This window comes from Kryptolebias marmoratus, linkage group LG6, assembly GCF_001649575.2.
Source record: "Kryptolebias marmoratus isolate JLee-2015 linkage group LG6, ASM164957v2, whole genome shotgun sequence".
Classification (NCBI taxonomy): domain Eukaryota; kingdom Metazoa; phylum Chordata; class Actinopteri; order Cyprinodontiformes; family Rivulidae; genus Kryptolebias; species Kryptolebias marmoratus.
This window is the reverse complement of record NC_051435.1, coordinates 12580084-12604334: the sequence shown is the minus strand read 5'-3', so window position 1 is coordinate 12604334 and position 24251 is coordinate 12580084. Positions and strand designations below refer to the sequence as shown.

Here is a 24251-nt window from a genome sequence, read left to right as displayed (position 1 = left end):
CGGGGCCCTAGGGGCAGTCACCCCCAAACTGGAGCAGTGGCTACAACAGATCCCAGGAACAACATCAGACATCCCAGTCCAGAAATGTGCAGTTCTAGGCACAGCCAAGATACTGCGCAGAACCCTCAAGCTCCCAGGCCTCTGGTAGAGGACCCGAGCTCAGAGGATGAAACAAAGACCACCCGCGGAGGGTGAGAAGGGAATTTTTTTTTATATATATATATATATATTATAAAAGCTAAAACCAGTCAGGCAGATTTTAAGAATCAGATAGCAGCCAGTTCTTTCTTCTCTGCAGCAAGTTTTAAGTTTATGCTATCTTCTTGTCCAAGACCTTTTATGTGTTCTTCCTGATATTATCAAAGAAAACCCTTTTCTCCTGTTTTCTCTTTGTGGCGTCCGCAGAATAACAAGGTTCGGAGGTTTGCATTTGAGCTGAAGATGCAGGATAAGAGCACCTACCTGCTGGCCGCGGACAGCGAGGCAGAGATGGAGGACTGGATCAACACACTGAACAAGATCCTGCACACGAGCTTCGAGATCGCGATGCAGGAGAAGAGAAACGGAGACGCTCACGATGGTGTGCCTGTTATTTTATATGAAAAGGACTGTTATTCCAAGTCAGTCCAAATATTATCCAAATTCTTAACAAAGACTAATATTTAACCTGAAAACATTCTTTGTTTAAAGGATTAAACAAAATAGCTTTTGATGCCTTTTATTTTATGTATGAAACCTTTTAATAGTCAGTTTTTTAGAAACTGAACTGCAGATAGAAACTGAAATGGTGCTTTTTTGTTTTGTGAGCTGGATAACCTCAAGTATTACATCCAGTAAATCTGATCATTATCAGTGGATTTACTCTGGTAAACTGTCTGCAGCTTGTGTTTTAATACCATCGTGTCCCGGCGCTTTTCTCCTCTTCCTCGTCCTGGTTCTGTACTTGTTGGAGGTGAAATACCAGACCACCCAGACTTTTAATGCTCACCTCCTGTCTCATAGGAAGCTCAGCCTTGGAGGAGGAAAAATGCACCACTAATCCTGTTAACGCTTCAGCTTTTATTAATTATCCTATGCAAAAGAGGAGAAGGGAAAAAAAAAACAGTTTCTTGAACTACTCCTCTGAGATCTCCTTGCATCTTCCTCTGAATCCTGCCGATCCCTGCGCTGTTGATTTACGGTTTACTGAACTTTCGCATGTCGCTACACGATTAGAGGAGATTTAAAATGCCATTTGAGTTACGACCTATATCTTCGCGCTGCATCTATTGTGACTTGTGTTGTCTTACAGATGATGATCTTGGAAAGTCAGACAGCTCTTCTGGCAGCCTTGACAGCTTTCAGGTAGGTCTCAATCCCTCAGCTAGATGCTCGTGTATTCAGGCAAAACTACGGATCGTGGCACTCATTGAAAAAGTGAAAGACGAGGCCTCTTTTGACGCAAGCATATGGCTTCAATTGAGGGTTCAAGATTACACATCTAATTTGCAGTAATTCATTTGTTTCCATGGATCTGACATTAAAGACAGACCTGTTTGGTTTTCTCAGGGATATCATTTATTACAGCTTTTCTTTTGCTAAAAAAAATATACAATTGCAAACTAATTACTGGGCCTGAAGAGATGCATTAGGCATCATTCAGCAGAAAATTCCAAGTTAGGGAAAAAAGAGACAAACTGAGAAAGTGGCAAGAGCGCTAATGCAATAGTGATATGTCCCCTTGGGGAAATTTGTTTTTGTGTAGGAAAAAATACATAACTGTTGTTATAAAAGATAGACAATTATATACTGTGTGTAGAGATCCAGAAAAATTCGAAATAATTTAGTATTTAATGTTTTGAGGAACCATTCCTGGTGCTGGTAGAGCACTTAATAGCACATAATGATTTATACATATATTTGTGGAGACAGAAGCTCACAGTGGAAAAGAGTTGGATGAATGTTGGCACAAACCGAGTCTGTCTGCTCAGCAAAAATCATCTGTAAAATATGAAGCCTCACTTCCAGTTGGGTGCAGATGACCAAAAAAAAAAGAAGTCCTAATGATAAAACCAACTGAGAGTGAAACTGTTCAAATGGTTTGGGGTTCGATTTAACGAGTGGCTTTCTTCTGCTTCAGAGCGCAAGAGATGTCGAGTCCAGGATGAGGAACGAGACACGACTGAAACTGTTCACTCTGGACCCAGACACACAGGTGATCCAACTCAACGCAGGAGGAAGTTCACCTTTTTTTAACAGTGTTAACACATTATAGATGAAAAATAAAACCTTTCTATGTGCCGTGTGCAGAAACTTGACTTCTCAGGAATAGAGCCGGACGTGAAGCAGTTCGAGGAGAAGTTCGGCAAGCGTGTGCTGGTGAACTGCAACGACCTGTCGTTTAACCTGCAAAGCTGCGTCGCCGAGAACGAGGAGGGGCCGACGACAAACGTAAGGCCGGCTTCTTCTGGCTCCAGCGGCCTCGAAATAACAGAGATATCATTACCCGCCTGACTGAAGGCGGATGAGATGGTTCGATGCAGCGGCCGGACGGACATTTCTCATTAAATGAGCTGCTGATGGACTCCTGTTGGCATAGCAACCAGACTACCGGCTCAGGAACAGCAAACAGCCTAATGAAATCTAATGTCCTGCTGTCCCTCCCAGCAATAACTGTCAATTAAATACTCCACATATTCCTCTTCTAAGTATGGTCATCTAGAGTCACAGAGGTTTTACAGGAATAGCTGCCAGTGATCCTTCCAGCAAACGAGGTTTTCTTTCCTGATCTTTACTCGAGACGTCAGCTGATTTGAAACCAGTTCTGTGTGTGTTTCACAGTTTTAAAACCAAATTTGTGTCAAACAACTTATCTGTCTGTGTCCTGGAAATAGTTCCCATGAAGGTAAGCATCATTATCGGTGGCCTAATTAAGAGTCTTTTGGGGTTTTATTCCAGGTGGAGCCATTCTATGTGACCCTGTCCCTGTTTGACATCCAGAACGGCAGAAAAATCTCCTCTGACTTCCATGTTGACTTGAACCACCCGTCTGTGAGGGGCATGGTTCCCAGTAACACCAGTCAGTATATAAACGGAGGGGCTGACGCCCGTAATGAGGGGCAGCGGTTTATCCACGGAGTGTCAGAAGCTGCTCTGCAGTATCCCCGACAGGTGGAAAACCAAATTTTAAAAAGTACCAGCAGCATTTAAGTGTGGCTGCTCGTATTAAAATCTGACATTTTGATTCCCTCAGGGAGTGTTCTCGGTAACGTGCCCTCACCCGGACATCTTCCTGGTGGCTCGCATCGACAAGGTGCTTCAGGGGGGAATCAACCACTGCGCTGAGCCGTACATGAAGAGCTCAGACTCCACCAAGGTACAGAACCTTCCTCAGACAGATCAACACGTTGACTTTGGCTGCACCGATGCAGATCTGCTCCCTGAGGGGCGCACGGTGGCTTATTGTGATTCAGGCCAGCGGGTTTCTTTGAAGTGAGATTATTTTCTCTAGAAGGTGTACTTGTATTAAGTTTGGCAGCACTCTGGGTACTTTCTCAGCACAATAACAATCCTTCAGTCTGTGTGTGTGTGTTTAGAGTCACGGTGTGTTTCTGTTTTCCACTAGATGGCACAGAAGGTCCTGAAAAATGCCAAGCTGGCTTGTAGTCGACTGGGCCAGTACAGGATGCCTTTTGCCTGGGCAGCAAGGTACTTTATCTCCTTCGTCACATTTACTCCTCCGTTTGATGCCAGATTTCATTAATCGTTTTTATTTACCTTCAGCCACTGTCACAGCACCGTATACAGCATGGTTGACTCTCAGCCACTACTTCACCACATTTTAGCCCAATATCTGTGAAATTAAACAAGTTAAAGCCACTTTTGTGTTTGCTAAGGTCAAATAAGCTGTTTGATCTGACTCCAAAAGTTAATCAGTTGTAGACGTACATCAAAGGATTACTTTATGAGAGTTTCATTAGAATGAATTGATTCCTGAGATATTTTGCTAACAGACAGCCAAACAAACAAAGATACAGGAATTGACCCCTTTTCATAGTAGTAGGCAATAATAAAATGGTTTATTAACTTTACTTTTTTTTCTGTTATATTCCTGGAATATAATCAGCTTATCATTTTTACAGTTCATTAGTTCACAGCTTTTATTTTGCACCTAAAACCCAAAACAAATAATACTGATGTAACTTTAAAACGTTGTTTGGTTAACTTTCTGAACTTCAATCTTATCTTAACAAATTTGATAACAGTAACTTCTCTGTTTTATATCAAATTAAATTGTATATTTCTGTGCTCAGCTGTTTAATGTGGTTCAGAAAATTGTGCTGAGCTTTTGTCATTAATATTTTGACATTTTGCACATAATTAAAATCATATTTTAATGAAATAACGATGCATTGATTATTCCTGGAAATTACATCCTATTATTTTGTGTTTTTCTTGTCCAGTAAAACAGAATATTAACCAAGAATTTGGTTTACACTAACAGGAATGTACAGTCCAGTGTTTACTCTTTTGCTTTTTTTTTTTTTTTTTTCTTGCAGACCTTTGTTCAAAGACGCTTCAGGGACACTTGACAAAAGTGCTCGTTTCTCAGCTCTGTACAGGCAGGACAGCAACAAGCTGTCCAACGACGACATGCTCAAACTGCTGGCTGATTTCAGAAAGTTAGTGATGTCTCTCTGCTGTAAAACCTCTGAGGAATGTTGCAAATGTTCAGGACGACAAAAATAACTACCATAGTGAAAAATACTAACGTTTGTAAATACATTCACGTACTCTTTGTCCATTAGTTTTTGGTAGATTACATTGAGTCTATTTCTTATTTTCTCAGGCCGGAGAAGATGGCCAAACTGCCTGTAATTTTAGGAAACCTTGATGTCACCATCGACAGCGTTGCCCCTGACTTGACAAGTAAGTCCTTAAAGATCCCTGCTTGAGTCCAGCAGACGAGACGAAACCCAGACTGCTCACGTCATCTGCCAAGCGTTGATTTGGTCTCATCTCTCCTGTTTCTGCGCGCAGACTGTGTTACCTCGTCCTACATTCCTGTGAAGCAGTTTGATGTCAGCGAGAAGAGAAACATCTTTTTTGAGGTGGAGGAGTTTGTGCCGTGCATCGCCAAATGTTCTCAGCCTTTCACCATCTACAACAATCACCTCTACGTTTACCCCAAGCACTTGAAATACGACAGCCAGAAGTCATTCGCGAAGGTAGCACCGCCGCTTACCCCTCAGTGTTGTTTTATGGGTTCACTGACGCAGGAGTGGGAATTTGAAACATAAAAGTGTCACTTTTTTACACCGTGGGATGATCCTCCACTTCCCCGCATCGTCTTTGAGTCGAAGCTGCTGAACTGTTCTCTCTAACTTTTTGTCCTCAGGCTAGAAACATAGCTGTCTGCGTTGAGTTCAGGGACTCAGATGACGAAGAAGCTGTTCCATTGAAGGTAAATGTGTGTTAAAAGTCTCCAGAACATCTTCAGAGGATATTCCTGTCAACTGCAGCAACTCAGAAGCTGTTTTTTCTGATTCCTCAGTGCATCTATGGGCGACCGGGGGGACCCTTGTTTACCAAAAATGCCTTTACCTCAGTGTTACACCACCAGCACAACCCCGAATTCTACGATGAAGTAAGACGCTTGATTTCTATTTTTAGAAATGCTCATTACCACCATCTATGGTGGGGGTGGACAATCCTGGCCCTCGAGGGCCACCATCCTGCCTGTTTTACTTGTTTCTCTGCTCCAACACACCTGATTCAGTGGTTAAATCACCTCTTCATGTTCTGCAGAAGCTTTTTAATCACCCATTGATTCAAATCAGGTGTGTTGGAGCAGAGAAACAAGTAAAACAGGCAGGATAGTGGCCCTCGAGGACCAGGATTGCCCACCCCTGATCTATGGCATCATTCCTAAATCGTAATGATTTTTTTTTTTTTTACTTCGTGGTTTAGTTCAAGATCGAGTTGCCAACGCAGCTCCATGAGAAACATCACCTGCTCTTCACCTTCTACCATGTGAGCTGTGACAGCAACAGCAAGGCCAGCACCAAGAAGAGAGACCTGGTGGAGATGCAAGGTAAACCGTGGCATTCGCGCTCCAAGTCTCGCTATGTTAAGCCCAAGGCTAACTCCTCCGTGTCTGCGCTCAGTGGGTTACGCCTGGCTCCCCTTGCTGAAGGACGGCCGAGTCATCATGAATGAGAGTCAGGTCTCTGTGGCTGCAAACCTGCCTGCTGGATACCTGAGCTGCCCGGAGGGAGCCAGCAAGGTAGAGCGCTCCTAATGCTGTTTAATGATGAGAAGCTGGCTTCATCGTCATGTAAAGAAAGTTTTGTTTTAGCAAAAAAACCTACAGAAGAAGCTATAAACAGGAAAATATGTGTGAATTCTGAACCAGCATTCGTACAATCAATCAAACACTAACAAAAGAAAATTTATAAAAGCATTTAGTAAAAGAAATGGATTGTTTAAAAGAAATGCATTCTTAAGAACCAGAAAAAGACCCACAAACATGAACAAACCACTGACAGATGGTTACAGACAGTCACCTTCTTCTAACAGAGATTTAAAGAATCTCTAAGTATGCAGTTCTCTCATCACTGATCTGTGTTTGTGAATAATTTATAAAGTGTTTAAAACTTTACCATCATGATAAAGCATTTATAAGAAAGTCTGCATCGCTCCTTTTTATTATACCATTCGTAAACTCGTGAGTCACACCTACCTTTTGTTATGATTCTTATATAGTGATCCTGATAAAACACAGCCTCCTGCTGTTTGTCTTGTTACAGAATTTGGGTCCTGAGGTCAAGTGGGTCGACGGAGGGAAGCCGTTATTCAGAGTGTCCACTCACCTCGTGTCCACTGTGTACACTCAGGTCGGTCCACGTGAAAAACATCCGATTGTTCTGCGTCACGTCGCTCCGCAATACGTTACTCTTTGCAGCGTGAGATAAAGCTCCGTGTCTGTCCTTCCTTTGGTTTTTCAGGATCAACATTTGCACAACTTCTTTCAACACTGTCAGAGCGTTGCATCGGCAGCTCAGGTGTCAGGAGGAGAGCTGGTCAAATACCTGAAGGTAAGCCCGTCCTGAGACGCTCACTTCCTTCTGAGCTTTGAGTTTGTGATTTTGTTTATTTGAGTGCGGGGAGGCTCAGACTGTGTAGCTACAATTTCTCAGCGGTCATGAATGCCGTGAAAGCAGCTAGGAGTTATGGCGGTTTACGACATAACTTTTGACTGAAGCGTTAGAAAGTGCTTCAGGTCCGCCGCAACATACCAACCAAGATGCAAGAACATCAGATAAACTACAAAACTCTTACAGAAAATGAAACTTCTTATGATAGCACATAGACTCAAAACGTTGTTAAAGGATTTTCTTTGTTTCTGATTCAGTGTGGATACCACAGAACTTCCTGCTGTTAAATTAATCTGGCAGAAATGGACAAAATACACCTAAAACACTACATTAAGTCATCTCTCCACCCGTCTTGGCACGTGGTTTACATTTCAGGGTCTTATCACGTAACACGTGTTCTGCCTTGATGCGGAAAATTAGTTTTTAACGTTTGGCTACAATGACATCTGCAGAGAAGAAAGGCGTGGCAAAAATTCACACTTAACTGCTTTGTATTAACTCTCGAGCTCGAATGTGCCATGAAATCACAAACAGCCAGGCTTGCACTCAGACAGTTTGAAAGATATTTTATCTGCCTTGTGGCTTGCCAGCAGCACATTCTTCCATATAGTTTGTGCAGAACTTTGCCTTTTCTGCCTTGCAATTTATATATATTTCATTTTATTTCAGAGGTCCGGCTTGATGCCTGTAAATCTGTCAGTCTTTTCCTCAGATGGCCTAATATTTCTTTCTTTTTTTTATACCTTTGGTATTTTGCTTTTCATAACACTGACTATTAGTCCATGGGAATCTCTGCACACTGCTCCCTTGGTGAAGGCAGGGTTTGGTCCAGTGGGTTTTAATGTAAACACATCGGTGAACGTGAACAATAGGCAGAGGCTCAAACAGGTCAGCTGTGGTGGATGGCAGCTCTCCAAATGACTTATCAGGCTTGTGTTAACTTCCTGTATTCAGTCACTGATGCACAAGTAACTAAATTTCAGGTTTCCAGGCATTGCAACACAGTTTGAGTGACTAACACAGTCATCTTGTCTACTATTTATAATATACTGGACTTAATAAAACTTTTTATCAACCCTTTGTTTTGTGTTTTCATTCTTTTCATTTTACATGGAGGGATTTAACCCTCGGTTTTGTTTTTTTGTCCCCCTCAGAGTCTGCATGCCATGGAGGGTCACGTGATGATCAAGTTCTTGCCCACCATCCTCAATCAGCTGTTCAGGGTCCTGACCAGCAACACGCAAGAGGACGTGACGGTAAACGTCACCAGGCAAGTCCTCCTGACATGTCACATTGTTTTTCATCATTTTAATTCCTTAATCTTACAGATTTATGATTATTCTAATACTCCAGCCAGTAGTGTTACTCTGTATCATAAATCATTATTGGAAAGGGCTTTTTATGTAAATTTGATCAAGTTGTTGTTGATTGCGTTATTAAAGTAAACAAGTGAAAGGTCTGAGAGACACTTAAGCATGTCAGTATGCCTGTCTGATAAAGTCATGAGCAAAATTTAAATTAAATTGATTTTAAATTCCTGCCTTTCTCTTTCATTTTTCTCTGTTAGAGTCATGATTCACATCGTCGCCCAGTGCCACGAGGAAGGCTTGGAGCACTACCTTCGCTCTTACGTGAAGGTAAAACTCCCACGTTGTCCACTTTCACTGTAACTTTATTCCCTTCTGTGCGGGAGAGTTGACGTGTCCGTTTTTGAATGATTCAGTACGTATTTAGGACTGAGCGTTTCACGTCCTCAACCACCCGAACTGTGCACGAAGAGTTGGCAAAAGCCATGACTGCAATCCTGAAACCTTCCACCGACTTCCTGACATGTAACAAGCTTCTCAAGGTAGTTTCTTTTTTTTTTTTTTAACGCTTACACAATGTAAATACAATTGACAATAAGCTCTTTTCTCTATTGTTTACCGATGGATGGTTGTCCCGGCAGTATTCCTGGTATTTCTTTGAAGCTTTAATCAAGTCCATGGCTCAGTTCTTGATTGAAAGCTGCAAAGTGAGGGTGAGTTTGCTTCGAAGTGTCCTCTTGTTTTTTCCGTACCACGGCATGCTACGTCCTGTAGATAGACGCAGCAGGACAGTCGAAGTATTAGTACGGGGGTGGGTTTTGTTGGATGAGAGCATTTGTACCAACGTCGGTGCCGTGTCCTGCAGCTGTCCAGAAATCAGCGCTTCTCGGCACCCTTCCATCACACCGTGGAGACGCTGGTCAACATGATGATGCCACACATCACCCAGAAGTACAAGGACAACCTGGACGCCGCTCGAAATGCCAACCACAGCCTGGCCGTCTTCGTAAAGGTCAGGAGCCACATTTCCTCTCGGGGCTTCCGATACCAACATGTCTTCTGTTTGCGGGAAAATAATTATCGAACATCCTTTCCCACCCCCTCCTTTCTGCAGCGCTGCTTTAACCTGATGGACCGAGGCTTTGTGTTCAAGCAGATCAACAACTATATCAACTGCTTTATGCCTGGAGACCCAAAGGTGCACTGACAACACAAATAACTTCTTTCATGGTAACAAATGAATGAATGTAAAATGTAATTAGTAAAGACTTGGGTGTTTCTCTGGTTTCTGTTTGTTTCAGACACTGTTTGAGTTCAAGTTTGAGTTCCTGCGTGTTGTGTGCAACCATGAACACTACGTGCCCCTAAACCTGCCCATGCCTTTTGGAAAGGGGAGGATATTAAGATTTCAAGGTGAGAAAAACAAATTCACACAACTTACAGGCAGCTTTAAGTGGCTCCGGGGTGAAACTGCAACACTTTCGTTTGACAAAAAGATTGAAGTGAAGTTACTTACATTTTATTTTAAATAAACCAGACATATTTGTGTTCTTTTAAAGTGATCTTCATCGATTTACAACTTTTTCTTTGGACATTAGCTGCTTTTTCGCATAATTTTCCATTCATTCCTGGTGCCTGACCACGACAGCACGTTGAGCTTAAAAAAATAAGGAAGCAAATAAGCGGAGGACAAAAGAAAAAGTGTCACGCCTGGGGAAAAAAAAAATCTACAGCAGATGAATAGTAGCGGAAAGTTATGCCTTTAAATAACAGGAAGAAAAATCCAGCAGAAACCTGACAGGCCCTGAGAGATGCTGCATGACAGGATTTCAGCTAATAGCTCTTTGGGAATCACCTTGTTGATGCTAAAAGACTATTATATGTGTCAAACTGTGGTATCTTTGGTGACTGTTACAGAATCAACTAAATAAATGGGGAAAATGTGCATTTGTTGTTACTAGCTAATATATGAACAAGCAAGCTCATATTTTAGCTTGTTACTAGCTAAAGATTGAATTAATATTGGTTCTTTGCTTAATTGTATGCTGTGAGAGTCACAGTTCAGACTATAGTTATTAGAGGGCCTATTATCAGAATAAATCACAAGTTTATTTTATTCTTGCATGTTAAAAATGCAGGTTTTAGAAATGGTAAAGTAATAGTAAAGGTGTCTTTGTGTGTTTGATTTGAGGTTGCTTTTCTTGTCTGAAATGCAGTGAACAGTCGCTGCTGTTCAGTCACCAGCTTATATCTCATCTTCACGCTGGTGACGTGCAACGGCTCAGTCATACGGTGGAAATCAGTCAAACATGATGGTCTGATCTTGGTTTTGTGTCTGTTTTCCCCTCATTTAGGCTGTTTCTTGCTAATAAGTTGTCTTCTAGGACAGTTATGCTACCTGGTTACCGGATTTGATCACATCAACAATCTCCGGACAGTCCACACTTTTCATGTTTTTGCATTAATGTAATTGTGTTAAAGGTTTATTGAATCAGCCATTCACTCCCATCGTTTGAGACTGATTGTGGCTTCACCTCCTTCCGTCTGTTTGTTTCCGTCTCTCGTCGTTCGGTAATCACATCCTCGCCAACCTCTTTCTGCCCCTCAGACCTCCAGATGGAGTACTCACTGACCGAAGACTTCTGCAGGAACCATTTTCTGGTCGGGCTGCTGCTCAGGGAGGTCAGCGCGGCTCTGCAGGAGTTCAGGGAGATTCGTCAGACGGCCATCCAGGTGCTGAAGAACCTCATGGTCAAACACACGTTTGATGACCGCTACACCTCGAAGGTTTGTGGCGCCTCCTGCATTTTCACTTGTGTGTGTGTACGCGATTGCCCTGTTACCTGATTAAACGGGTGTTTTTTTTGTTTGTTTTTAGAGCCAGCAGGCCAGGCTGTCCACCTTGTACTTTCCGTTGTTTGGTCTGCTTCAAGAGAATGTCAACAGGCTGAATGTGAAGGAAGTTTCCCCGTTCCCCATCAACCACTCCAATAATGTAAGAGTGCCACCTAGTGGCTGCTCTTCAGTGCTGATGGTCTTTCAGTCATAACACAAATTAAGGACAATATCAATTGTAATTTAAAAAAATAATGTGCAGTGTAAAGAGGGGAAAAAATGTTAACATTCAAATAGAAGGAAAAGGCAGGAAAGAAACCTGCTTCGACAACGTTAATAATTTATGTCTGGTGGTTTTCACACTTCTATAAACGGCCCGGTCTGTGGACTATCCTGACACATATTTCTGTGTGAAATAAATCTTTTGAAAATATGACCTAGGCAAGGAAAAAGTGTGATCAGACTGTAACAACAAATGTACTTATAATCAATAAAAAAAAATGTGTTTGTACCTGCTGGAAACACAAAGATATCTCCATGAAGGTTTGCTATAAAGGTGACATCAGTCTTCACAATTTATTTGCATAAATACTAAGATTTTTCTTTCAGTATTATTTAAAAATGTGTTTAAAAATATGGCTCAAGAAGAACAACAAAGCAGCACAATGAATCTCACTCTTCAGGGTTGGATGTTGTGTGCAGAGAACTTCCTGTACAAATAACACAGAAAGAAATAACCCAGCATCTTTCGTTACACATGCAGATATGCAGTAGATTTAGTTCAGCCCAAATAAGCTTGAAACACTCAAATCAACCTTTTAAATGTGCTAGAAATGAGTTTTATATCTCTCTCTGCTAATAGTAGAAATTTAAACCTAGTGTGTACTTTTGTTTTTAATCCTTGTATAATGTGTGGTGCATTATCACTCTGAAGGCACTAATATGGTCTTTAAATATTTAAATAAGATTGGCAATGATTTACACCTCCAAAAGGGTATTATTTCTCTTGTTTGCTTGTTTGTTGAGTCAGGCTTAGAGCAGAAATTGTCATTTTTACCAAAAACCACATAATTTTTTAATTTTTTTTTAAGACATTTTAAGTTTAATAAAGTTAAATTGTGCTCTAGACCCTCTAGGAACATTAGTGTTTATTTTTAGTGCAATTGCAAAAGTAGTTTAAGATAATGTGCATTTGAAGCACATTTCTAGGATTTAAAATGCATCTCAAACTGCTTAGTTTAGCTTTGAATGAGGTATTTAAATTAATCTGTTGTGTTTTTTTTCCATCAGAATGGAAAAGAAGATCCACTTCTGAGCAACGCTTTGATGACACCGCCCAGGTCCAGCACATTCCTGGACACCAGCTTGCATAAGGATGTCTTTGGAGCCATCTCAGGCACCAGTAAGAGATAAAATGATGGCTGAATATTTCGAAAGTAGTGCTTTAATTGAAGGGTTGGTATGAAACGGCTCTTTTTTTAAATTCTTTTCTACAGCTTCTCCTCATGGAGTGTCCACCCCGAACATTAGCTCTGCGCGCCACACCGACTCTCGAGGCTCACTGATCAGCACCGATTCTCTGAACAGCCTGCCCGAGAGGATTAATGACAAAGGCAGCTCTCTGGACAAGGTATTCTGTGAAGCAATTTCATGCCGATTTTCACTGGAAATCTCATTTAAACTCCCTCCGACAGGCAGCTTTTATTTCAGTGTTGGTTCCCAGTTCCCAGGCTGTGAGAAAAACTGTCACAGAAAGGTCATCCTTCTTAACTTATACCTTTAACTTCCTGCCCTTGCTGCATGGAAACCACGGCAGGCGGAGGAATTTGTTCGGAGACACTCCGTCAGTGTCCCACTCTTCTTTCTGGAGACGGAAGACGGCACGCTCTCCTCCCGTACAAAGTGTCCCACCGTAGACTTCTCACTGCTCGCCGTCCCACGTGTCCCAGAGAGCGTCCTGCTGTCCAGCATTTCGCTTCAAGTACAAAACGCCTCCTTCCTTCACACCTCCTTCGAGTGTCCCATCTGGGAATGTTACTGTGTCCTGGAGTGTCCTGGTTCCCTAAACTCTGAGCTGTTTCTTTGCCCGGAGAGTTTCAGGCTTTCCTCTTCGATCTTGTGCTACAAAGCGCCTCACAAAGATTCATCTCATTACAGATTTTCAAAATGTTGGAGACTATTTTCGAAACATTTACGCTGCCGATAACTTCACAAAACATAGTTATTTGCAAGCGCAACTAGGTGCAGCCTGCAGTGCTTCCAGCAGGAGTATCGTAGTATTTTTTGCCTTAATAACCACGTCGTGCAAAACTGATGGTGGTATGAAGATTTGTAAAATACCTTTGGCATGAGGTGCTGAGATTATTCAGACTGGAGTTGTTTTAAAACGACAGCAATCCATTTTGGTCTCGGCCTGCACCGACTCGCTCGTAGCTCACCAGAATTAAACAGGTCATTCAAAAAGCTATCTACAACAAGTAAGATAATCATTTTTCCGTGCTGCTCCACAGACTTTAAAAGATCTGAGCTGTCACTTTAAGGGACCTCTCACCTTTATGTGCAGTTAGATTTTTCAGAAACAGCTTCAAAGTAATTATTTAAAGGTTTATGCTACACAAAGATCTGGACTTTCTGAGCTTCCGGCTTTATTCTGGTGTTTCTTTGTGTGCGTTTTAAATTTGTGTCGTGCGATTGCTTCAGTCGCCACATCAGAAACCACTGAAACATAACAAATAACCATAAATGTATGAAATAAAACAAGTCCTCTGCTGCATTGTTCACTTCAGCCTTGACGTTCTCTACTCTCTAAAAAGCCTTCAAAGAAAAGTTTCCTAATGGTTTTATGCTTTCCATGAAGTCATCCCCAGACAGTTTCACGGTCTAGACTAAATGCTGGTGAAAGACTATTTTCCAGCCCCCTTTAGCTGTGGTAGAGCTGCTGCTTCACTGCTTTGGGTCTGCTTTCTTACTGCTCTCTGCCTCCACTGGGAGAAATGGCCTTTGTTGTGTAAAGACATATTTTCCAGCATGCGTAGAGGCGTGCAACATCTGAGCGAATCGCTCTATTACTGCATCTTGACCGCATTATCCCAGGCCTGAATCAAGTCAAAACGACTATATGAGTCAGAAAATACAGAAGGTGTGTCAGTCACACACGTCAGGGTTCGATTAATGGCTGCAAAAGGATTCCTGTGGTAAACCAGTACTTTCCCAGGTAGCTAAATTGGTCAGGCGTTGTAATGAGTCAAATTCAGCAGGCCAAGAGAAATAACTCGGCTCAACAAGGGTTTCAATTATGTCCCAAAATCCCCTCAAACACAGTCTTGGCTGTTAAAATTAGTCCATGTCTGGATCATTATTTGTAGACAAATCAGTGCAAATGAGGCTGAATGTGCCAATACTGAGGTCAAGCTGGGCAAAAACTACACACCCAAAACCCGACTTAAATTTGTTGGTCATTACTGGACCAAATGTGGTTTAACAGAAACAAATCTCTGCCAGAACACAGCCGATGTGTGGTTTATTTAACCTCCATTAGCTCCACTCTCTTTGCTGTCTGGGCTGGTTTACCTTGATGAACGTTCAGGATGAAACGTTTGTCTAACGAGCCTGATTTTGTCCCTCCAGAACCAGCCTGCCTCAGCCCTGGGAAGCTCCCTGCTGCGATGCGACAAGCTGGACCAGGCAGAGATCAAGAGCCTCCTCATGGTTTTCTTGCACGTACTTAAAAGCATGTCTGAGGGTAAAATCTCACCACCTATTGCTGGGGCTCAAACCCCAGAGCCTCCTTTTTTATATTTACCATACAAAAAACAAAATGGGGGGAAAAAAAGAATGTCTCTACAGTGTCAGTTTCTGTCTTTTCCAGATGCTCTGTTCACTTACTGGAACAAATCTTCATCCGCTGAGCTGATGGACTTTTTCACTTTAATAGAGTAAGACGCCTACCGTTGCTATCGGGCATTTTGGTGTTAAAATAGGCGCTTCTAAAAATGTTAAATGACTAATTATCTTTGCCTCTCTTAGGGTGTGCCTCCATCAGTTTAGGTACATGGGAAAAAGATACATTGCAAGGTAATGTTGATGTAACAGATCAATAATTCCTTTCATGGACTTCTGATTATTATAAGACAACACAATATTTCTACAGTTTCATACAGTTTAAAATGGTTATAAATGTGATTTAGACCTATTTTTGATCATCTGCAAATAAGACTGTTATGTATTTTAATTAGAAGTGGGTGAAATATTCAAACTGATTTATTCATTTATTCAGTCTCTGTTTATAATTTGGGATTTTGGGCCTCCGCGCTAAGATACCTGTGGGTGTTCACTCTCTCTAACCTCCCACCACTTTTTCTACCTCTTATTCACTTTAATGCCGGCAAGTTTTAACTAAATAAAGCCTAGCTCCTGCCCTCTCCTGCTTGGGTAAGCCTAAAAGGTGGAACTGGCAGATTCACTGCATGATACTTCCTTATCTCAGAGACGCTGCAGTGGTGTGACACTTATCGCTGCTCGTGTTCTTACATGCATGGCTTAAGCTGTGATTTGCTGTGTTTTAAAAAGAATTAGTTTGGATCTTTTGAAAAGGGGTCCTGTGGAAAGGCTGGGAACAGTTAATATTTTACCTGTTGAAGATAGCTCTTTGGGCGACTCATTTTGCGAGAAAATGGACACATTTTTAGTTGCAGTGTCACTAAATCCTGAGTGTTTGCAACCAGCGAGCCATGCCGTCATATTTTGTGTGCACGGCTTGCAAAGCTGTATTCTAGCTTGTGCACATTATTTTGTCCTCACCACATAGCTGTGTGAGTGCATTTTCAGCTATAAATGGAGTAAAAAGCTCATATTATGGCCGCCCGACAAATGAACAGTTACGCTATCTAACAACAGCTTTTGTGCCGAGGTTTAGGCAGCTCACTGAAGGCAGACGGCGCCATTTTTCACTTTAGGATGTTTGGATTTTAACAGTAAGAACTGTAACAAGGCATCTGTAACTTTCACCTCCAATCATTTTAATCTTACTGTCTTGCTGCCTTTAAGTTCAGTTTATTTCATGTTTATTCTTGTATGAAAACAAAGGCATTTTGTTTTGTCGAGGCATGAAAGGTAAATACATTTTAAATTAAAGTTTCTTATAAAACTACGGTGCACATTAGGCTTTACTATCAAAGGTTAAAGCAGCGGAAGTTCACAAACAACTGTAGGCAAACAGAACCATTTTTTTTAGGTTGTAAGCAAGTTTAACAAATGATTTTTGCTTATTTCTAGTTGTTGCAGGCCTTTGACCTTATCTAGAAATCCAATTTGGACCTTTAAATATAAGGTTGGAGAGCTCCTGGTTAGGTTTTGGGCTTGGCCTCACTTGGACTAGCCATTAGTTCATCAGTCTGGTCAGAATTTAACTCTTTTATCAAACTAATGCCATTCAAAGAGCTTATCTACAACAGGAAAGATATTAATTGTTTGTCACATTTCCATACAATCCCATATCAAAAGATTTGAACTATCACTTTAATACTGCCAACACTGCTGAAATAATCATCACCATAAGCTGCATGCCAAACCACATTTTTACCTTCAAAACGTCACACGCTTTCATAAGATCTGCACATTTTCTGCACAGCTCCTCTCTGTCGTGTAGAACTTTGGTTTCGCTCATCTTCACCTGCTTGGCTCGCTGTGGCTCTGCTGGTTTTTGGCACTCTGACATTATCCTGTGTCCTCATCAGGAACCAGGACGGGGCAGGACCCGTGGCACACGAGCGGAAGTCTCAGACTCTGCCTGTGTCCCGTAACAGGGCGGGAATGATGCATGCCCGCTTACAGCAGCTCAGCAGCCTGGATAACTCACTCACATTTAACTACAGTAAGTGTCATCAGAACACACTCCTCATCCTCACCTCGAAGTGGTCTGACTCCTCATGCTTGTCATCATCCTCTTTCTCATCCTCTGTCAGTCGAGCTGAAAACGTTTAAGAGAAGAAAAAAAAAGGGGCCAAGGCAGGAATTTAGGGAAGCCAGGTGGTCATTTTGTTAAATGGCGTCATTTAATGCAGTTTCTTTGTGTTTTCAGTGTAAGAAAGATTTCAAGTTTACTTGGAATATCTGTAGAGCATGGTAAGAATGTGTCAGGTTCCCAGGACGTTTGTTTCTTGCTTTGTCCATTTGGTTTTAAAAAAATAATAATAATATAAATAAAAATAAAAAAGCAGCATGCCTGTTTATACTGAGCTTTTTTAACCTTCTCATTCCTCTGCTCAGCTCATCCGCTCTGCCCTTTACATCATTTTTACAGACATTCATATAAATTGTGATTTAGTTTCATTCCAAAAATCACACTCTTAAGAAAAATAAACCTTTTTTTTTATTTAACAGTTAGAAACGAGTGAATACAGTGTCCCTACAGAAGATGCACATGTGCAGCGTCCAAAAATAAAAACTTTGCCATGTCCTATTCATATGTTAAATTGGTATTTTAGTCATGCTGCAATTTTTTTATTTTTATTTGAGGCATGACATACAGTATGTCCCCAGCACGAGTCAACACAGATGATGCCATAAACTGAATCCCACCAGCGGGTCACCAATTATTTATTTAATTTTCCATTTGGGATGAAACTTTGCCTTCATCTTATCCATCTTTCACAGACCAGCTTTGCCTTAACGCTGAGCGACACACCATGAAATGTTTTAAACGATCACTGCGTCACACGTTTACGTCCACATGAAAGGGCTACAGCGTTCTCCGTCGTGTCTTTTCAGCCTACAGTCACTCGGATGCAGATGTGCTGAATCAGTCGCTGCTGGAGGCCAACATTGCCACTGAAGTGTGCCTAACCGTCCTGGACACTCTTAGCATCTTCATCATGAGTTTCAAGGTATTAAATACAACTTTTATTAGGATTTGTGCTCCATCAGAGTCACAGTTTTTGAGCTGATACGCCTTCCCCCGCCTCCCACAGACGCAGCTGTGCTCTGATCATGGCCACAGTCCGCTCATGAAGAAGGTGTTTGAGGTGCACCTCTGCTTCCTGCGCATCAATCAGTCAGAAACGGCCCTGAAGCAGGTTTTCACGTCGCTGCGCACCTTCATCTACAAGGTTTGATGAGGCTTTTATTTGCCTTATTTCTAATAATGTTCTATTTGTCGTGGCATAAAATAACAGGAAAAACAAAAAAAAAGTATTTTCCTTCCCCCCCAAAATTTCTAGTTCCCATGCACATTTTTCGAAGGGCGTGCAGATATGTGTGCAGCTTTCTGCTACGAGATCCTGAAGTGCTGCAACTCCAAGCTGAGCTCCATCCGCAGCGACGCGGCCCACCTGCTGTATTTTCTCATGAAGAGTAACTTCGACTACACGGGCCGCAAGTCGTTTGTCAGGACACACTTACAGGTGAGGTAGCTCTCCTGATTTAAACCCCACACCCAGCTCAAAAATGTACTAAACACTGTCTTATCAGCTGCAGTATATGAGACTTGGATGTAAAATGGAGGATCAGAATTACTGTTACGCCTCACCAAACCTGTGTTTCTTTTTACTTTGGTTAGTTTGAGGAGGAAAAAAGCCAATATCTGTGCTTTAATAAACTATATCATGTACTTCTCATATTAACTAGTAGAATTAAAATTACTTTTGACAACTTTTAATATGTCATCTTGGTCAAACATGCAAAGACACCATTTTGAAAATAATATACTATTACTTTTACTAGAGTTTCAGATTTTTGTTGGTTTTCTTGAGTTCAAAAAAAGAAAAGAAAATGGCACATTTTAAGTGAAATACTTAGACGATTTGTGGTTTTTCCTCTTAACCTTATGGTCTGTAAAACACAATTAATTAATCTGTTTTTCTTCAGGTGGTGATTGCTGTCAGTCAGTTGATAGCTGATGTGATCGGCATTGGAAGTACCCGCTTCCAGCAGTCCCTGTCAATAATCAACAACTGTGCCAACAGCGATAAAACCATAAAGGTGAGAAGCTTCATGCACATGGTTATTGTTAAGAAAAGAACGGGAAAATGAAACTTCCTCTGATAACTGCGTCCTCCTCAACAGAACACAGCTTTCCCATCAGATGTGAAGGACCTGACCAAACGCATCAGGACGGTCCTGATGGCCACGGCTCAGATGAAGGAGCACGAGAGAGACCCCGAGATGCTCGTGGACCTGCAGTACAGCCTCGCCAAGTCGTACGCCAGCACGCCCGAGCTGCGCAAGACCTGGCTCGACAGCATGGCCCGAATCCATGTGAAGAATGGAGACCTGTCAGAGGTCTGTGATCCGAGACCGTTCTGCTTGATGTGATGGACTTATCTGCTTTTTTTTTTTTTTTTTTTTTGATGCTCATCACCTTATAATCCTAGTAGGTTTAAATGAAAGGAACTAGACTTTTTTATTTTCAAAGATGTTTTAATTCTCATATGAGAAGTTTTCTCAAGCTGAACCAGGCCCTAATGACCCTCAGGAGGGAGGGGAAGCAGAGTGATTTGCAGGAGTTCAGCTCTATTTAGTTTGAACTGAGGAAGCTCCTCGAATGAGAAGCCTAGAAGAAGTCCAGTTGCCTTCATTTAAACCTTCTAGGATTATATATCTGTAATGAAATCTGTTGTGTTTGTTTCCATTCGCTGTTCTGATCAGAGTTGATCTTGTTCGTTTACAGGCGGCCATGTGTTACGTTCACGTTGCAGCGCTGGTCGCAGAATACCTCCGGAGGAAAGGTGCTTCTCTCGCTACAGAAACAGGATTTGTTTTTTGTTTTTTCACAGCTGGTAAGAAACATTTATCTGATTCTGTCGTTGCGCGCAGGCATGTTTAAGCAGGGCTGCTCAGCTTTCCGGGTCGTGACCCCAAACATTGACGAGGAAGCGGCAATGATGGAGGACGTCGGCATGCAGGACGTCCACTTCAATGAGGTACTGAAACGATCGTTTCTGTGTTTATTTTGCAGCTTCTGCAAACTTCAGATTGCAGGTTTCTCAGCATTATCAGTGAAATTCCCAGAAAAATAGACTAAAGATTAAGCTGAAAAGGGCAGTTTGTGATAACACCGGTTTGTCCACAATTACTATTCTCCACCAGAAGCTTTTTGGTGCCTTATCTGACGCTTTATGTAAATTAGGCCTTATGCAGCGTCCTCTGTGTTTGTCGTTCCCTTCAGGATGTGTTAATGGAGCTTTTGGAGGAATGTGCGGATGGGCTGTGGAAAGCCGAGCGCTACGAGCTCATCTCTGACATCTACAAGCTCATAATTCCAATTTATGAGAAGCGCAGGGACTTTGAGGTAAACGGTGCCCTCATTAGGAGCCTAATCTCCCCGTCCGAACATTTGCATGTAATTGAAGCCATTTCTTAACCTCGACAGAAACTGGCTCACCTGTACGACACGCTGCATCGTGGGTACAGCAAGGTGACAGAGGTCATGCACACAGGAAAGAGGCTGCTGGGCACATACTTCAGAGTGGCTTTCTTTGGCCAGGTGAGTCAAACTGCAGGGGTATATCCTGTCCACCGGGGTTATTTGTCCAAAAAGGGACCTGTTGTTTGTGATTATTGAACCATGACCTCACAGAAGAGCACGAGCAGAGCTTATTTTTGTCCAAAAAAAGCTGCTGAGGGTTTGATGTTTCTGAGAGCGTGACCTCCTGCAGCTGCAGTTTGTGACCCACTTTAATCCACTTCTCTGCTTTTTATATCCTCTTTGAAGGCAGCGGTAAGTCATGCAGGAGAACCTGCTCGCCTGAGTCTTTCTGTGGCGTTGGTGCTGTTTTAATCCGTCTGCACTTGTCGAGCACAGCTTGCTGCTTTAAATGCCAGTCGGACCATTCCGTGTCAGCTCACATTTTCCTGTCGTTTTCTTTTTATAGCCATTTTAGATTTTGTTCCTAGATGGCGTTTGTTTTTTTCTGTTGAAAGGTGAATCTATGCAAAAGATTATTTTCAAAGAATGAAGAAACTATTCTGAAGTTTTCTAAATTATGATAAAATTTAGACTTTGAAATGTCGTAAGCCTCTTATTTTGCTTTGGAAGTTCAGGGCTTTTATTACTTTAGGAAGTGGGGCTATTTAGCTTCCATTAAATGTTTTCTGTGTAATTATTTTAAATGTAATGTTCAAGTCCCCTTTGAAGGGATCATTTCATCATGTTTCAGTCTCTTTATTTAAATCTGTGCTGATTTAATCCAATAATGACATGTTTAGTAACTAAAAGGAAACACTGTGGGTTTAATGTTGGCAGTCAGAATAACTTATGGTCATAATTACTGGTTTAAACCACATGTGTCAAACTCAAGGCCCGCGGGCCAGATCTGGCCCCTGGTAACATTTTATCTGGCCCCTCAGATGACATTTAAATATTATTAAATCTGGCCCTCGGTTTTTTTTTTGTTTTGTTTAGTGAAGTCTTCCTGTGACAGCCAAGAAAAGGAAGTTTTATTTTTTCAGTAATCCTTGATTTTGATGTGAAAAGAGCAACAAACAGGACCGATCAAACTCTTGTTGATAAAACTTGCAGCCAGGAAACGATATCCGATGTCTGACTTGAGTTAATCTGCATCAGAGTAACAGACTCTAAATAAACTCGATGGTTCCTTGTAAAATAACATAATGTAAATTAATCCTTTTCTGCCACATATAGATTGACCTTTCACCTGATTTAAAAACAACAAAATAAAAGCCTTGTTGCGTTGACATGGAATGAGCCGGGATCGGTCGGTCACTCTGTTGTTGTTGCATGCCGCTCGTTCACTTTGGCCTCATTTCACCGTTTCTGCTTCTGTGCTCAATAATCCAGTTTAATCTCAGTCCCGACCCTCATTTTTGCTCTTCTGTTTCATGAGTTATTTGTCAGGTGTGTGTTGTTTTATTTTTTAATTTTTATGTGAGATATTAAAACAAAGGTTTAAAGTTTTTCCTGGCATTCTGGCCAGTTTTAAATTAGAGCGCGTCACATGTGTTTATAGTGTTTGCAGTTAAGAAATAACAGTGTTTTTATTTTGTGTGTGTGTGTGTTTTCCACACCCCTGTAGCAGTACCAGTTTACTGACTCAGAGGCTGAGGTAATTTGGTATTAAAGTAATATTTTAGTTGGACCTGCAGTGGTGATTTAGCTTGTGCTGTGCTCCTTCACTAATGCAGTCTGCAGTGCTGCTTTGTGTTTTTATTTAACTTTTATTTTTAGTTCTTTAACTCCTGCCGTGCTCCAGCCTCAGTTTTGTAGCGTTCATCATAGGAAACCCTTGAAGGAACTGATTCGTCTCCTTAGCTTGACTTTTTATTTTAAACAACTGTTTTGTTTTTTTTTACCATTAAAATATAAAGGAAATAACAAATCTAGGTGTTTTTGTTACTGACAGTGTGAGATTGATCTCCTTTAGTGTGTTTTATACCAATGAACTAACACTAGTTATTCCTGTAGTTTCTAGTCTGTAATCTTAGATGGCATTTTGTACGTTTTAGTGTTAGCACAAAGTTTAATTTTTAATTATTTCGTGTTATCAGTGTTGCAGTGTGTCCCACTCACAGTTCCCGTGTAGTTTGATGTGCTTTTGTTGGACTTTTTGTTTCCCACTACACAAACTCTGGCTTTGTGTTTATTTAACTGGAATTGTTCTGTTCTTCAGGGCTTCTTCGAAGATGAAGACGGTAAGGAGTACATCTACAAGGAACCCAAATTCACCCCTCTGTCTGAGATTTCCCAGCGGCTCCTGAAGCTGTACTCGGACAAGTTTGGCCAGGAGAATGTGAAGATGATTCAGGACTCTGGGAGGGTGAGACTTTGTGCTTCGGTGATGGGTAAAAAAGCTTCAGCTTTCTGATTATCCGTCGCCTTTAATGGTTTGTGTTCTCTCTCTCCCAGATAAATCCCAAAGACCTGGACTCCAAGTACGCGTACATCCAGGTGACACATGTGACTCCGTACCTGGACGAGAAGGAGCTGGCCGACAGGAAGACGGACTTCGAGAGGAGCCACAACATCCGCCGATTTGTCTTTGAGATGCCGTTCACAATATCGGGCAAGAAGCAGGGCGGTGTGGAGGAGCAGTGCAAACGCAGAACTATTCTGACCAGTAAATTACTTTGTTTTTTCTTTTTTTACATTTCTATACTATCTGCAGCTGGACTAAAGTGTTGAAATGTATTTGGCATAAAACTGAGCGAAGTCTTTTCTCAAAGAGTACCAAATGTTTTCTGCTAATCTAGATTATCTGTCATTAAAACGATCTCTTCTAAATAGTTGTAGTTTAGGGAGCTACATCAGGGGGAAAGAAATCCAGCAAAGATTTATGTACAATTAAAAGAAATCAGGTTTAATCCCTCTAAAGGTGGTTATAATTTATAAGAATATATATTTTCTATTTCTCTAACAGATGTATTTTTTTTTTAACTCCACTCAGTTGTTTATTTTATTGACACGTATCTTTCAAAGATTAATGTGCAATATCAGCATGATTTACATTTTCAACCTTATTGTGAACCTTTTTAAAAAACGTTGCTGCAAATGAACAATATCATTATGTTTTTTCATCAGACGACTTTAGATAATTATCGAAGCGATAGTGAGACCAGCAGCTCGTCAATTCAGTCAGAATTTAACTCTGTTCCTTTTAAAAGCTTTCTACGAGTAAGATCATAATTCAAGATCATTTTACTTTCATGTTAAATGCAGGTTTTTACCTTCCTCTCAAATTAAATCTTCTTATCATCCCATCAGTTGTTCAGGTGTTACGTAACACAGCAGAAAGTCTCAGGAACACAAGATCTTGATTAGCTTTTCAACGTGTCAGCTATTTACCGTGAACATTTCCTAATTCTAATTACAGCTGGATTGTTTTATGATGTCAAAGGATACAAAAGTTCAACCTGGTCTCCTTATCTCCCCCGTTGTTATAAAGTACAGTCAAAACTGAGGAACACATATGGAAGGTCTGAGCTCCTCACGTGTGTTTCTGTTGTCCCCCCCCCCCCCCCC

The 24251-nt window shown here is 41.4% G+C and overlaps 1 protein-coding gene across 7 annotated transcripts in view; it reads left to right on the top strand.

The window, feature by feature from the left end:
• The window catches only part of zmp:0000001200 (dedicator of cytokinesis protein 9), a 76921-nt gene that overhangs the window by 49041 nt on the left and 3629 nt on the right, over nucleotides 1-24251 (top strand). For 2 of the 7 annotated variants that reach the window (XM_037976249.1, XM_037976252.1), the window contains exons 8-51: nucleotides 406-580; nucleotides 1292-1344; nucleotides 2120-2194; nucleotides 2290-2430; nucleotides 2938-3150; nucleotides 3233-3355; nucleotides 3605-3687; nucleotides 4539-4661; nucleotides 4829-4908; nucleotides 5020-5207; nucleotides 5378-5443; nucleotides 5534-5626; nucleotides 5950-6073; nucleotides 6147-6265; nucleotides 6789-6875; nucleotides 6987-7076; nucleotides 8291-8406; nucleotides 8704-8773; nucleotides 8860-8985; nucleotides 9085-9156; nucleotides 9309-9455; nucleotides 9558-9641; nucleotides 9745-9856; nucleotides 11052-11230; nucleotides 11322-11438; nucleotides 12569-12680; nucleotides 12775-12908; nucleotides 14906-15020; nucleotides 15147-15213; nucleotides 15305-15352; nucleotides 17014-17150; nucleotides 18047-18162; nucleotides 18247-18384; nucleotides 18496-18678; nucleotides 19142-19255; nucleotides 19340-19555; nucleotides 19944-20001; nucleotides 20090-20196; nucleotides 20442-20564; nucleotides 20646-20759; nucleotides 20988-20993; nucleotides 22309-22338; nucleotides 22903-23049; nucleotides 23139-23349. In XM_037976249.1, the coding sequence (XP_037832177.1) occupies nucleotides 406-580; nucleotides 1292-1344; nucleotides 2120-2194; nucleotides 2290-2430; nucleotides 2938-3150; nucleotides 3233-3355; nucleotides 3605-3687; nucleotides 4539-4661; nucleotides 4829-4908; nucleotides 5020-5207; nucleotides 5378-5443; nucleotides 5534-5626; nucleotides 5950-6073; nucleotides 6147-6265; nucleotides 6789-6875; nucleotides 6987-7076; nucleotides 8291-8406; nucleotides 8704-8773; nucleotides 8860-8985; nucleotides 9085-9156; nucleotides 9309-9455; nucleotides 9558-9641; nucleotides 9745-9856; nucleotides 11052-11230; nucleotides 11322-11438; nucleotides 12569-12680; nucleotides 12775-12908; nucleotides 14906-15020; nucleotides 15147-15213; nucleotides 15305-15352; nucleotides 17014-17150; nucleotides 18047-18162; nucleotides 18247-18384; nucleotides 18496-18678; nucleotides 19142-19255; nucleotides 19340-19555; nucleotides 19944-20001; nucleotides 20090-20196; nucleotides 20442-20564; nucleotides 20646-20759; nucleotides 20988-20993; nucleotides 22309-22338; nucleotides 22903-23049; nucleotides 23139-23349 (5032 nt within the window). Of the gene's footprint in view, nucleotides 1-405; nucleotides 581-1291; nucleotides 1345-2119; nucleotides 2195-2289; nucleotides 2431-2937; nucleotides 3151-3232; nucleotides 3356-3604; nucleotides 3688-4538; nucleotides 4662-4828; nucleotides 4909-5019; nucleotides 5208-5377; nucleotides 5444-5533; nucleotides 5627-5949; nucleotides 6074-6146; nucleotides 6266-6788; nucleotides 6876-6986; nucleotides 7077-8290; nucleotides 8407-8703; nucleotides 8774-8859; nucleotides 8986-9084; nucleotides 9157-9308; nucleotides 9456-9557; nucleotides 9642-9744; nucleotides 9857-11051; nucleotides 11231-11321; nucleotides 11439-12568; nucleotides 12681-12774; nucleotides 12909-14905; nucleotides 15021-15146; nucleotides 15214-15304; nucleotides 15353-17013; nucleotides 17151-17357; nucleotides 18024-18046; nucleotides 18163-18246; nucleotides 18385-18495; nucleotides 18679-19141; nucleotides 19256-19339; nucleotides 19556-19943; nucleotides 20002-20089; nucleotides 20197-20441; nucleotides 20565-20645; nucleotides 20760-20987; nucleotides 20994-22308; nucleotides 22339-22902; nucleotides 23050-23138; nucleotides 23350-24251 lie in introns of those variants that run through there. The other 5 variants (XM_037976250.1, XM_017422679.2, XM_017422681.3 and 2 more) reach the window with 3 other exon arrangements.